At 48.4% G+C, this 12,797-nt stretch overlaps 1 protein-coding gene across 1 annotated transcript; it reads left to right on the top strand.

The window, feature by feature from the left end:
• Positions 1–908: 908 nt before the first annotated feature.
• On the top strand, positions 909–10,866 carry LOC114694212 (apolipoprotein L3-like). The gene is made up of 4 exons (XM_028871053.2): positions 909–1,216; positions 5,541–5,627; positions 8,276–8,408; positions 8,782–10,866. Exons 2-4 carry the CDS (start codon positions 5,615–5,617, stop codon positions 9,635–9,637), a joined length of 1,002 nt encoding a protein of 333 aa, XP_028726886.1. The 5' UTR covers positions 909–1,216; positions 5,541–5,614; the 3' UTR covers positions 9,638–10,866.
• Positions 10,867–12,797: the final 1,931 nt, after the last annotated feature.

Below are 12,797 nucleotides of genomic sequence, written 5' to 3'. Positions count from 1 at the left end.
TGTGCTGCCCAGCCAAGGTTCAAGGTTCTTGAAAGTGCTGCAGCTGGTGAGGGATTGGATAGCTCCCCCACCTACTGCAGGTAGCCAGGGGTGAGGAGAGAAGGGCAATTTTCTCTTATGCATGCCACGACGTAACAGAGAAGAGGGGTACAACCTGCTCTCCCACCTATTCTTATGCCCTCAGGGCCACCTCACCCATGACCCTGCAAACAGAGTCAGCTCTATTGTGCTGCCCAGATGTGGTGTAGGACCCTTTCTCCTGAGTGTTTCAGCCAGTAAGAGGCAGGACCAGTTTCCTAGTGTTGCAGCCAGTGAGAGGCGGGGAGAACTCTGTACAGCCCTATCCTCTGGGGCTTCAGTGGAATCAGTAGCCATGGACAGCAACACAGACCATGGCTGTAACAGGGCCATGAAGCCTTCTCTGAGAGGCTGGATGGGGATGACCATCAAGCCCCAAGGACATATGTATGGGATGATGCCCACTGTAATGCAAAGGTCATTTGGTCCCTGTGATCCAGCCTTGTGTAAATTTCCTTCTGCCTGGAGCAAAGCAGGACTGCTCCATAGACATCAAGCTATGTCAGTTTATAGACAGGAGGAGCCAGAGTGGACTTTGACCCCGAGTACTCTAGGAGCCAAAAGAGGAAGAGAGGAGTCTGCCTTGGAGGATGTCGAGGGCTTCTGAGAGGAAGCAATGTATAATGGTTCCAGATACAGAACAGGGGCTAGAGGCAGAAGCCATGTAAGCAGATTTCCAGGTGCCACTGCTGAATACAGTAGCACCCCTGTCTGCATCAACAGACCCCAGGATAAAGGGCCATGTCAAGGTAGAGGAGAGAGAAATGTTCTGCTGGACTGCATGGAGAGAGCAGGGTCATTTAGGGGGGTGATCTACGGAGGTTCCCACAATCTGTCATGGCAGTTGTTTCTTCAAGTCCACAGAGAAGTCGCATTCAAGATATCATTGAGAAAGACTTGGAATGTAAAGCTAAGGTTGTTCCTCTCTGTGGGTCGTCCATGAGGGTAGGACTGTGGGTGGTTCCCTACAGGGGGCCATACGATTGTGTGGATTTGACCTTGCTCAGGAAAGGGAGACTTTCACTTTCGGTTGCTGGGTATAACCAGCAGGCAGCTGCTTCTTATCGGGACACTGATGTGCAGCTAGTGAGCTGATACACCCGGAAAGATTCCAGATCAGCCAGGGGAAGATTTTTAGGTAAGTTGGGGACCTCTTAAGCTCCCCTGCCTGCTCCTCCTCCCAGCCACTCTTGAAGAGAAAGATGGTCAAGGTCAGACGTCAGCCCAGGGCACAGAATAGACTTGCAGCTATGCCGGCTCTAATTGTCCCTCTCTCCCTCTCTGCCATAAGCACCAGAAAGGGTGGGAACTCTTAGAAGACATCACCAAGGTTATCAGGGCTCTGCTGAAGTGCCAGTCTGCCTGAGACCTTGATAGCAGGCTCCCAGGGGAAGGTGGCTGTTGTGGGTCCCCACTCCTTTGGAAATGGAGGGAATAAAGGGTGTAGGGGAAGGTAGGCAGGCAACCCAGAGCTCACTGGTTCACATGTCCTATGCACTCTGAGATTGGCACTGAGTAGCTATTGCTGCCAAGATCAGATGGGACAAATGTTGACTGACTTGGGGGATTCAAGGTGTCCAAGAGTGATTAACGCTGTATAGAGTGCCATCCTACAAGGCAGCTCAGGGTTTTGAAAGAAATCCACGGCATCAGTGAAGCTAAGAGTTTTCTCTCTGAGGGGTTGTAGGGAAGGAAGAACTCACATACTCTCTTGATGGTTCTTTTCTCTAATCTCTTGTGATGTTCGCTCTCATTGCTCCTTGTTCCCTTTCCCTCTGCTGCTTAAAAACTCTGACAGAATCTCTCAGGCAATACGAAGGCCATAAAAAGGTACTTTCCATTTCCCAAGGAAAGGATTATAGATAGAAACAAGTCCCAGGCCGGTGGCGGTGGCACATGCCTTTATCCCAACATTCCTGAGGCAGAGCCAGGCAGATCTCTGTGAGTTCTAGGCCTAGAAACTCTGTCTCGAAAAATGAAAAAAAAAAATTTCCAGGCAGGGAAAAGGCAGTTCAAACTAACCGACAACTATGTAACAATTTTGAACTAACACTCTATAATTAGAAGTCATAAATTCTGATTTCATCTACATTAGAAAGTTGCCTGGTGATTGACAGGCTAAGGGTGTCAGGCCTCTCTAGTTCAGGGCCAGGTTACTGTATATCTTGTAATATCAGCTCAACTGACATTTCCCACAAGACATGACCATAACACTTAAAACTTAGTATATTTTCTGCCCTGTGTTTAACTTCTGATTATCCAAGAACACCTGCAGTCCTCATTTGGGGCTACAGAGTCAAATTATTTTCTGTAGCCTTGACTAGTCAGAATTTATTTTCACAAATTGAGGTCAGGAATGGGTGCAAGAATTTAATCATTTTCCAGATATAAATAACTGGGCTGTTTTTGTATTTACAACCTAGCTGTGTGTTCTTGCTTGTCTGGGACAGTTTACCTTAAAAACTATTAGCAAGGCATTTGGTCCAGTGAAAGGAATTTTAGCCAGCTTGGCTCCTACTCTAATATTTTCCTAAATCATAACTCTGAACTGTGATCTAAAGCAGCTCCAAAGTGTGACTCATAGGCCTCATGTGGAGCAATAGGCCTTTGCTATGAAACATATCCCAGTTATTTATTTTTATACCCCCAAACTCTGTATCATTTAGACAATACAGCTTAAGGAGGAAATAATCTTTCTGACAATCCACAGAATATAAATGCCCAGTAGATCAGGGTGTTTTCCTGAGATAAACACATTACAATACAGGTAATGGGGGACTCCCCACATACATATACATCCTATCAAATACCAGAGGAAAGCATGTACCAGAGGTACAGCAGAAACAAATGACATTCTGGAGTCTGTATTCTCACAAGCCTTGTTTAAGTGAGACATTCCCATCCGGGAGTTTTTCTCCTGGGGGGCTGACACCTGAACTTCAGTTGTCACCTGCTGTTGCTCTGACACAGCCATGGCCACTGGCAAGTGACGCCACACACCGTGTCTCTGAGCATGTGGCTGTGTGAGGCCCTGGGGAAATCTAGGTCTTGCTGAGGATTCTGTGAAGCAGACTGAGCAGGTGATTGGCAGGTCTGCCTCCTCTGGCCCTCCCCAGCCTCTGCCCAGCCTGTGAGGGGTGGAGAAGGAAGACAGGCTGGCCTGTGTGTTTCGGTGGGTAGGGTACCATGTGGGGCAGGGCAGGACAGGTTGCACAACCACATAGTCAGCTCTGTGAACCCTGTAACTGCAAGGTCAAAGACCAGACCACAGATATGGTTAAAGGAGATTATCTCTGTGTCTGTAAAAGCAGAAAGTCCTAGAAACTTTAAGACTAGTATCTTTTTTAATGCACACTATTTCCTTGAATAGAGCTGTGTCCTCAGAAGCTAATGGCTTGGCATCCAAAGAATGTCTCCAGAGGCCAGAGAGAGGCAGATTGGGCACATGGAATGAGGCAGTCCTAGCTGGTCCTGGCACCACATAGGACTGGGTGGCATTTCCTGTGAGGAAGAGACTTAGCATAGTCCTGAAGTCCTATCAGCTGCTTGTGGAGGCTGAGAAAGGAAGGAATGAAGGGAGGGACTGCAGTAGGAAGAAGGCCCTCTGTCCACGGTGACTGGCCTTGAACTTGACACTGGGAGCTAACTAAAGATTCTCGGGTTCATGCTGTCCTGAGCCCTGTCTCCTTGCCCTAGGAAGACTTGCCACACCCACAGGGAAGTGTGACTTACTGGGAGTCTCTATTCTACCCCACTTTGAGAGGTTGGCACTGCTAGGGAGGGGAGATGCCCAGCGTGGGCTTCCAGCTGGCCATCAGAAGGCAAGGGCTAGGGCCAGCTACACGTCCTCCTGGCTCACATCCACAGGAAGCCAATGCTAAGAGGCTCTGTGTGTGGCAGATTAGTAGGAGGGCTTAAGGCAAGCATGAAGGACAGCTGCACTTTCTCTCCTCTTTCCCTGATTTCTTTTGTGGTACTAGGTGTCAGCCCCAGGACCTTTGCACTGGACAAGGGCTTTACCACTGGGCTCTGCCACCAGCTCAGAGCCACACAGAAACAGGAAACTCAGAGTGTAGAGATTTCACCCAAGTATAAGATCACCACACATGCCGGTCTTTCTCTAGCAGCCTCTGGGGTCCTGTAGCCTATGAAACAGGACACAGGAAAGGGACACCAGCTCTCTTGTCATCTGGTGCCTTTAGCAAGAACCCTCACCATCAACCTCTTGTGTCTGGATGCTCACAGCTGGGTCACTCAGTCACTGTATTACCGACTCCAAGTCTGGACCTCATGTCTGGAAGAAACAGGGTCCAGAAGGAAGGGTAAACTCGGGGAGCATGGCTTCCACACTGGGTAGCCAGGCACCTGTAGCCCTCACAGTCACTGTCCTACTGGGGTAAATTAAGACCTGCAGCCGAACCTGCATTGGCCTGGGAATAGCCAGGGCAGCTGTGGGTAAGGGAGCAAAAGGAAGCTTTGGGTGTCCTGGCAGGACACATGCCTTGCCACTGCCTGGCTTCAGTCCTTACTCCCCACGTGACAGAAGCAGCAGGTTCTGAGTGGTTTGTGCTCTCCTGCCCAAAGGTGAAGGGACACTCCCATCGTCAGTGAGCCTGTGGTGGTTATTCTAGGTGATGGCAAAAGCTAACCATGGAGATCCAAGGCTGGACCAGGGTGGTAGGAAGAACCCACCATAGGATCAGGGCTTTGAATGGGAAGCTTGAAGGAGTGTCTAGGTGTGTGTGGTGGAAAGTGAGGGCCAGTTGTGTCCATTGCATCTGTGAAAATTCTGTCTGTAGACACAACGCAGGAGGTCAAGCTGTACTCAGCAAAGACTAGCACTCATTCTTTCTCTCTAAGGTAAAGTGCCTCCGTATGCTTGAGACTAGAGCAGCTTACTGTGCAGACAGGACTTACAGAGATAGGTATTGATGTAGTGCACAGTAGCAGGTTGGGGGGTCAGAGGATGGACCAGGCACCAGCTTTTGTTTCTGGCCGGATCTTCTTGATGCACCGTAATAAGGTGTCTTCATGCAGCAAGACAGTGCAAATTTGCAGATTCAGGGTTTCTTCCTCTCTTCACAGTCATGAGCCCTAGCGTGGCAGCCCAGACCCATGTACCATATTCCTTCAGTTAACATTGGCTATCATCATTGCTACACACAGTTCCCATCCTAGGTGCCAGAACATTTTTCCTCATCTCTCCAGAGAAGATAACTCCCTACTCATGGCTGTCTCCAGATGATCATCTGTTCCATGACCCACCAGGACAGGAGGGCTCTGCTCTGGCTAGTGTGAGGGAAGAGTGAGGAGAGGCCTGGGACTGACCCTTACTCAGGAGAGCCAGGGCCTGTAACTCTTCGACCTTAGTTGTTCTGCTATCCAGAGAGAACCATGAGACACCAGCCTCCGTTGAGGCTGTCCCCACTCCATCTTAAAGTTGGGTTTTCTCTCCCTTTTAGCCAGGATTCACAGATACCTGTGAGAAGGACCTGAGACAGACCCCACATCTGCCGCCAGGGACCCTGCAGCCCTCATGGCCTCCAGAGGTATGAACTTCTCTTCTATGTTTTCTAAGTGTGGTCTAGAACCTTGGATCTCCACACTGACAGTGTGTTGAGTTCAGGATAGAAAAAAAGTCCCCAAAATGGAGTAATGGGAGTCTCCCCTACCTGTGTATAAGGAGTTCTCTTCTTGGCTCTGTCTTGGGGCATGCTCAGGGATCCCTTTCTCCCTCCTTTACCTCTCAGAGAGGTTAGGACAGCCTGAAAAAGTGGAACACAGCAGGTCATGTGACGTAGTGGCAACTCCCAAAGTCTGAGGACAATCCAAACTCCCCACCACACAGGAGAACACTGTCTGTGATCTTGCTCATACCAGGTTTCACGTGCTTGGCTGCTCCTGTGAATAAGCCCTTCATCTCCTATAAAATCATACTACAGTGAGTGTTTGAGCAAGGGTTCCTGTTGCTGTAATCAGACACTGTGACCAAAGCAACCTCAGAGGAAGGGCTTTCTTTCACTTTCATTTCCACTTCATAGTTCATCAATAAAGGCTTTCATGTCAGGAACTCAAGGAGGTAAGGACCCTGTGACAGGAGCTGATGCAGAGGCCATAGACAAATGGTGCTCATTGGCTCTTTTTAGTTGTAGATCTGTATAATATCCAAATGGCAGAGTCAACATCAGTCTGCTTGAAGTCTCCTCTGCCAATAAAATTAACCCAAAAACTCTTCAATTTTGCCTCAGGCAGATTCATAGGACAGTGGCAGAAAGCAGACAGATTTTTGTCAAAATATCACAGAAATGGTTTCCAGCCTGGTTGCTAAAATTATTGCCCTCTGAAACATCTTGAGCTGGACCTCCATGGACCACCTGATCTCAGCACTGTTGTCTTCCCAGCTCCCACTAGGAGGCCCCTTAACCCCCACTTATTATGTTCAACCACTCTCCTAGTCCTGAGCCCCAAAGTCTTCCACATTCATCAAAAAACATCATGGTCAGGCCTGTCACAGCAATAGCCCACTCCCTAGGGACAGCTGCTGTTTTAGTTCCTTTCCATTGCTGTGCTAAGACACTGAGACTAAAGCAACTTATAGAAGAAAGTGTTTAATCTGGGCTTACAGTTTCAGAGGATGAGATCATGACCGTCATGGCAGCAGGCAGGAATGGACTGGAGCAGTAGCTGAGAGCTTCCACCTGATCCACAAACAGGAGGGTGGGGGCGAGGGTAGGAGGGATGGGGGGGAGGGAGAGAGAGAGAGAGAGAGAGAGAGAGAGAGAGAGAGAGAGAGAGGGAGGGAGGGAGGGAGGGAGGGAGGGAGGGAGGGAGGGAGGGAGAGAGAGAGAGAGAGAGAGAACTAACTGGGAATGGTATATCTTTTTGACAACTCACAGGCCATCCCCCGTGATATGCCTCCTCCAACAAGGCCACAGTTCCCAAAAAGATCCACCGGGGGGGACCAGGCATTCCAATATATCAGCCTATGGGGGCCATCCTCATTCAAACCACCACAGCTAGCCTTACTCTTCCTACAAGCAAATAGTTCTGACATTGCAAATTCTGTTTTCTTTGACCTGCTGCCTTTATCCAACAAACTAATGTCACAACCCTGTGAGGAGGAATTGAAAGTCCCATTCACTGGCTCTGGTGCCGGTGTTGACATGTAAAATCCACGCAGAGAGAAGTCACTTTGCAAAGTTGTCACTTTCTGAGACTAAAAGAGATACCCTTCAACTGTGCAGAGCAGAAGACATTTCCTTTCATTGCACAGCACCATGACACCTCCCTGGTGTATGAGTCTCCCAGCTGCCATACCCTGATCCCTCAGACTGAGGGCTTGAACCAAGGACCTAATTTTCCCTCAGTTCTGAAAGCCAAAGTCCACAGTGAAGGAATGGCAGGTTGGTTGTGGTGAGGACACTCTTCCTGGTCTGTAGCAGCAGCCTGCTAACTGAGAGTCTGCTCACAGCCTCTCCTGTGTGCATGGGGACAGAGAGGCGGGAAGGGACCAAGTGGAGGAAGGACACACAGACACAGAGATCAGTGATGACAGGTAAGTAGATAGATCAACAGTCCTCAGTCTGTGGGTTTCAACCACTTTGGAGGTTGAACAACCATTTCACAGGAGTCACCCAAGACCATCAGGAAACACAGATACTTACATTATGATCCATAACAGTAGCAAAAGTACAGTTAGGAAGTAGCAATGAAAATAATTTTATCGTTGGGGGTCACCACAACATGAGGAACTATATTAAAGGGTCACAACAAATTAGGAAGGTTGAGAACCACTGAGATAGATAGATAAGATAGATAGATAGATAGATAGATAGATAGATAGATAGATAGATAGATAGATAGATAAATAGATATGATATTATATATATATGTATATATATATATGGTGTCTATTCTTTTTGTTATTAGTACCACACTCTCATTGGTTAAGGATGTATATTTATGACATCACCTAATCCTTATTACCTCACGTTCTTAAAAATACATCTCTAAAACTGGTTGCTGCCATAAGGCTTTTTATACATGAATTGAAGGTCACAACTCATTCCCCAGCACTGCTGACTCCATCGGGTACCCAGTGGCAGATGCTGAATACTTTGGCTGTTAAATACCGTACACTCTTTGGAATTTAAACTCTTCCATGTTGTCCTCAGACCTCATTCTGTTTCTTTCCTAGTGTTGAGGAGGAGACACTTCATTCAGGAAGTCACTGAGTATCTGAAGGACTCAGCAAGCAGAAGAGATCTGCAGCTCCTGTTGGCCAAAGATGAAGCCTGGAAGGTGTTGGTGAAAGAGGCTGAATTGTCCAGGTCATCTCCACGGGACCCCCAGAATGCCCCCAGTTTTGCTCTGATCCTGCATCCCTATGATCATCTACAGAGTCCCCACTGGGCAAATATTTAGAAGTGATGGCACAGACCTTAAGTGAAGGCTTCTTTGTCATGGGCATGTCACTAATGTGTGTCTTCACATGACTTCACACACTGACACCTATGGACTAAGAACCATGGAGTGTCTTTGATCATCAATGTTCCTTGTGGAATGCAGAGTCCTGCATGTAGTGAAATACCTTCCCGTTGGTTCTATGACACTAAACACTGTGATGTGAAGGAGATAGGTCGTGGGGGCCCATCCTACAGTCAAACAAGCCATCTTCCTGATGCGCTGACCTCTTCTTTACAGGGATGAGGAAGCTGCACTGTGTAAGGCTCTGAAGCTGCTCCTAGAGCTCCCAGGCCTGGAGGACAAAGAGCGGTTTCAACGAGAGCTGCAGGACAGGAAGAGGTTTCTAGAAGCTTTTCCTGAGTTGAAAGGGAAGCTGGAGGGAAACATTAGGAAGCTCCGAGCTCTGGCTGACCATCTTGACCAGGTGCACAGGGGCTGTACCATCTCCAACGTGGTGACCAACTCCACCAGCACTGCCTCTGGAGTCCTGGGCATCCTGGGTATAGCTCTGGCTCCTGTGACAGCAGGGGGCAGTCTGCTGCTCTCAGCCACTGGGTTGGGCCTGGGGGCTGTGGCTACTGTGACTGGTGCTGCCACTGTAGTTGTGGAAGAAACAAGCAAGTGGTCAGATGAGGCTGAAGCCAAGCGCCTGATGTCAGACACCATGGACAAGATGAAGACGCTTCTTGTCCTGGGAAAGATTGCATTTAAACTTTCTATAAGCTCCTATGGTCTCTGCAAAAAATTAAAAACCTTGGGACAAAACATCCGCGCCATTAGAGCAGCCAGAGCCAACCTTCACTTAGTGGCAGATGCCAAGCTCCTCTTGACGACTGGAGGAATCCCTGCCCAACGAGCTAGTCAGCTGCAGAATGTCTTTGAAGGCACTGCTCTGGCAATGACTAAAAAAGCCAGAATCAGAGGGGCCGCTGTTGCAGGTGCCTTCCTTGCGCTGGATGTGTATTTCCTTGTAAGGGACTCAATGCATTTATACGATGGAGCAAAATCAGAGTTGGCCAAAGAACTCCGGGCCCTGGCTCAGGAGCTGGAGGAGAAGTTGTCGGAGATTGCCCAGATCCACAAGACCCTCTAGGTGCTTGTGACAGCCTCCTCCAGCTACACTGAGGTCAGTGGAGATGATCCGGACAGATTAGAGGCACTGAGAAGTCTTGTTACAGGAGGAATAAGTTAGTTTTAACTGTCATCTTGACACCATCTAGAATCATGTCAGAAGAGAGTTTCAGTGAGAGATTGTCTAGCTTGAGCTGTCCTGTGGGCATGCTTGGGAGAGATTTTTCTGCATGACTCTAAATAAGGTGGGCAAATTCCTCCACCATAGCGGGCACTATTCTCTGGGTATGGGTTCTGAACTGTATAAGGGAAAGCAGGCTGAGCACCAATAAGCATGAATGCATGAATTCATTTCTCATTACTCTGGACTGTGAATGCACTGTGGCTGTCTGCTTTGAGTTCCTGCCTTGACTTCCCCACAATGATGGACTACCATCAGCCAGAGACTGTAAGCCAAGTGAAAGCTTTCTCTTCTCACTGGCTTCTGTCAGGTATTTATCACAGCACCAGAAGTGAAGGTTGGAAAGCAGATAGTGTGGGACTGAGTCCACAGAACCGAGCGTTGAGGAGTTTGTCGTTCTGTGTCTCACTGTAGAGTTAATATGGACGGCCTGAGCGTCAAAGAAAGATGTGACAGCAGCCTGAACCGAGGGACCAGAGCGGACTAGAGATGGGCGAATGGGTCTAAAACCACACAGTGGTCTGTGGGTGTGAACAGAGAGGGCTGTGCAGGAGCAAGTAATGAGAAGCCAGGGAAACAGAAGGGCTGGAGTAGGAGGCTCCACGTCCTCCCTCCCCACAGGACGATGTGCTCTGAGCCACAGTCCTTTCTGTCCAGCATCAGCTGCACCAGCTCCCCCTTTGTCCATCAGGCAGCTCCCATACGATGATGGAGATGCTGAGGATGGTGCTGAGGATGGGGGTGGTGACTGCACAGTGGGTAGAGCTCTTGACAAGTGGCCAGCCCATGAAGGGGACAGGGTGAAAGGATGGACCAATGAAATTAAAACTATTCTCTGTGTGTCAGGCTGGGTCAGTAGTTGACCTGGGGAGAGAGGGGAAGTCATATTTGAGTAAGAGGTCAAACAAGTTGTGGGATGGATATATTAGCTAGTTTGGGATCATGAGACAGCCTGTGATCCTTGGAAACTCTCAACTGAAGAAGAGGAGGTAGGGGAAAGATATCTCAAATCCACTGACTCTGTTTACATGGTATCTATAAATTTGGTTAAATAAATATTGCTGACCTTTGGGGAAAACTGTAATAAGAAACAACCAGCAGCACAAGAGATGGTGGCATGCAGCCAAATGGGTGACAGTGTCCGCATGACCCAGCTGTAATCTTTATTTTTATCTTTAAAGTGTAAATTTAATTGGGGAAAGCCAAAAATCTCTCAACCCAAAGGACAGGGTTTTACATCTCAAGGCATCTCCTAAGTAATGTCTACAGATTGTGAGTCATTTTCACAGCAGATACCTTTGTACAAGTTTTACATATATTCAGGAGCTTAAATCAACCCCTGTTTTATTTTAACAGAGTAGGAGAGTGGGACAGAATCACTTTCTTTTGGATGCAATTATCTGCAGAAAAACAGACAAAGAGGACAAACTACCTTTCATTGTCCATGACCACATTCAACCCCGGGTCTCTCTCTAAAAGCCCACTCTCTAGCTAACTGGTCATCAAGTCCACTGGATCAGCCGTTTGCTGTGCCCACTGCAGCAGCACACTAAACCAACGCTCCTGCACAGTAGGCTTAGGGCTCACACTGGAGACCAGGGAACCATTTCCCTGCAGGCTCCCTGACTTTCTGCAACAGGAACAGCTGCCATCTTTGGAGCTGGTGCCTATAGCGGTGCACATCAAAGCACACAGGTCAAGCTACAGTGTTGCCAGGGAAACCAAGACCTTCAAGCGTTCTTCCCATTATTCTCTACTCTGGAAGGAAGTCAGGAAACCAACTCTCCTAAGCAGAAAACCACACACCCTCTAGGTCACATGATAGACCCGAGCACTGGTGTGCGATTCCAGCAAAGGAACTTACAGTGTTGTGGGGTAGACACTCAGACTCGGATTTATGCCAATAAGAAGTCTTTATGGGCCAGCCAGTGACTACACTGTGTGTTTAGGATCCCAGTGTAGCACTGAGACTTTCTCAGGGTGAGCTTTTAAGCACAAAAACCATATCCTGGGTTGACATACTTCATTCAGTTAGAACAGTTAACCAGGAGCAGAACTGCAGAAGTAAAACAGCAAGGTTAGTACATTTAGAGACTTTCTGAGAACTAGAGACTTTGATGGATTAAGTTTTGTTTCCTTTTTTTTTTTTCCGGGTGGTGCTGTCTACCTGCTGAGTTTTATGACCTGAATGGTGGTGCTTCCATCATGAGCCAGCTGCGCTGAGATCTGGAGACCTACTAAAATCTTGGGATCTTTTACAGTAGACACCTGAAAACACCCAAGTCAAGGTTGAGGGACTGCAGCTCAAATCCCCCTATTTACACCCATATTCACCACCCCAGTCCATCAGCTGACATACTCTGACCTCCAGGGGGCAGGACCGTAGGAAAAGGTGGACAGGAGCAGGAATTAAGGATGTCAGAGATGGTTCCCTTGAGAAAAGCAGTGACTCCTCAGGCCATGGCTTCTGGTGGATGAGATGAAATGCCTTTGAGTTCTCCATCTTCTCTCTCTCTCTCTCTCTCTCTCTCTCTCTCTCTCTCTCTCTCTCTCTCTCTCTCTCTCTCTCTCTCTCTCTCTCTCTCTGCCTCCCTCCTTCCCTCCCTCCTTATCTCTCTTTCCTCCTCTCTCTCTCTTTCTCTCCCTCCCTTCCTCTCCCACCTCCTCTCTCTCTGTCTCCCTCCCTCCTTCCTTCTCCCTCTCTCAACCCCCTCGGGACCTGTGGTCCAGTTCTGGCTCATCCAGCTGGAGCTTGTCTTGCCCTCTCTGTTGCTGCTCTCCCATTTCCTTCTCCAGCAGTTCGGTCAACTGTCTTTGCTCCTCCACAGAATCCACTCAGCTGGACCGGGAAATGCTGAAAGAGGAGTCTTCTTCCTCAAGAGTACTCTGAAGCTTTTGACTTGGGTTGGGTCACATGGGGAGACCTCTATCATCACATCTATAATCATTCAGAGAGAGAGAGAGAGAGAGAGAGAGAGAGAGAGAGAGAGAGAGAGAGAGA

Source organism: Peromyscus leucopus, chromosome 20, assembly GCF_004664715.2.
Source record: "Peromyscus leucopus breed LL Stock chromosome 20, UCI_PerLeu_2.1, whole genome shotgun sequence".
Lineage (NCBI taxonomy): Eukaryota > Metazoa > Chordata > Mammalia > Rodentia > Cricetidae > Peromyscus > Peromyscus leucopus.
This window is presented reverse-complemented; position numbering and strand designations above follow the sequence as displayed.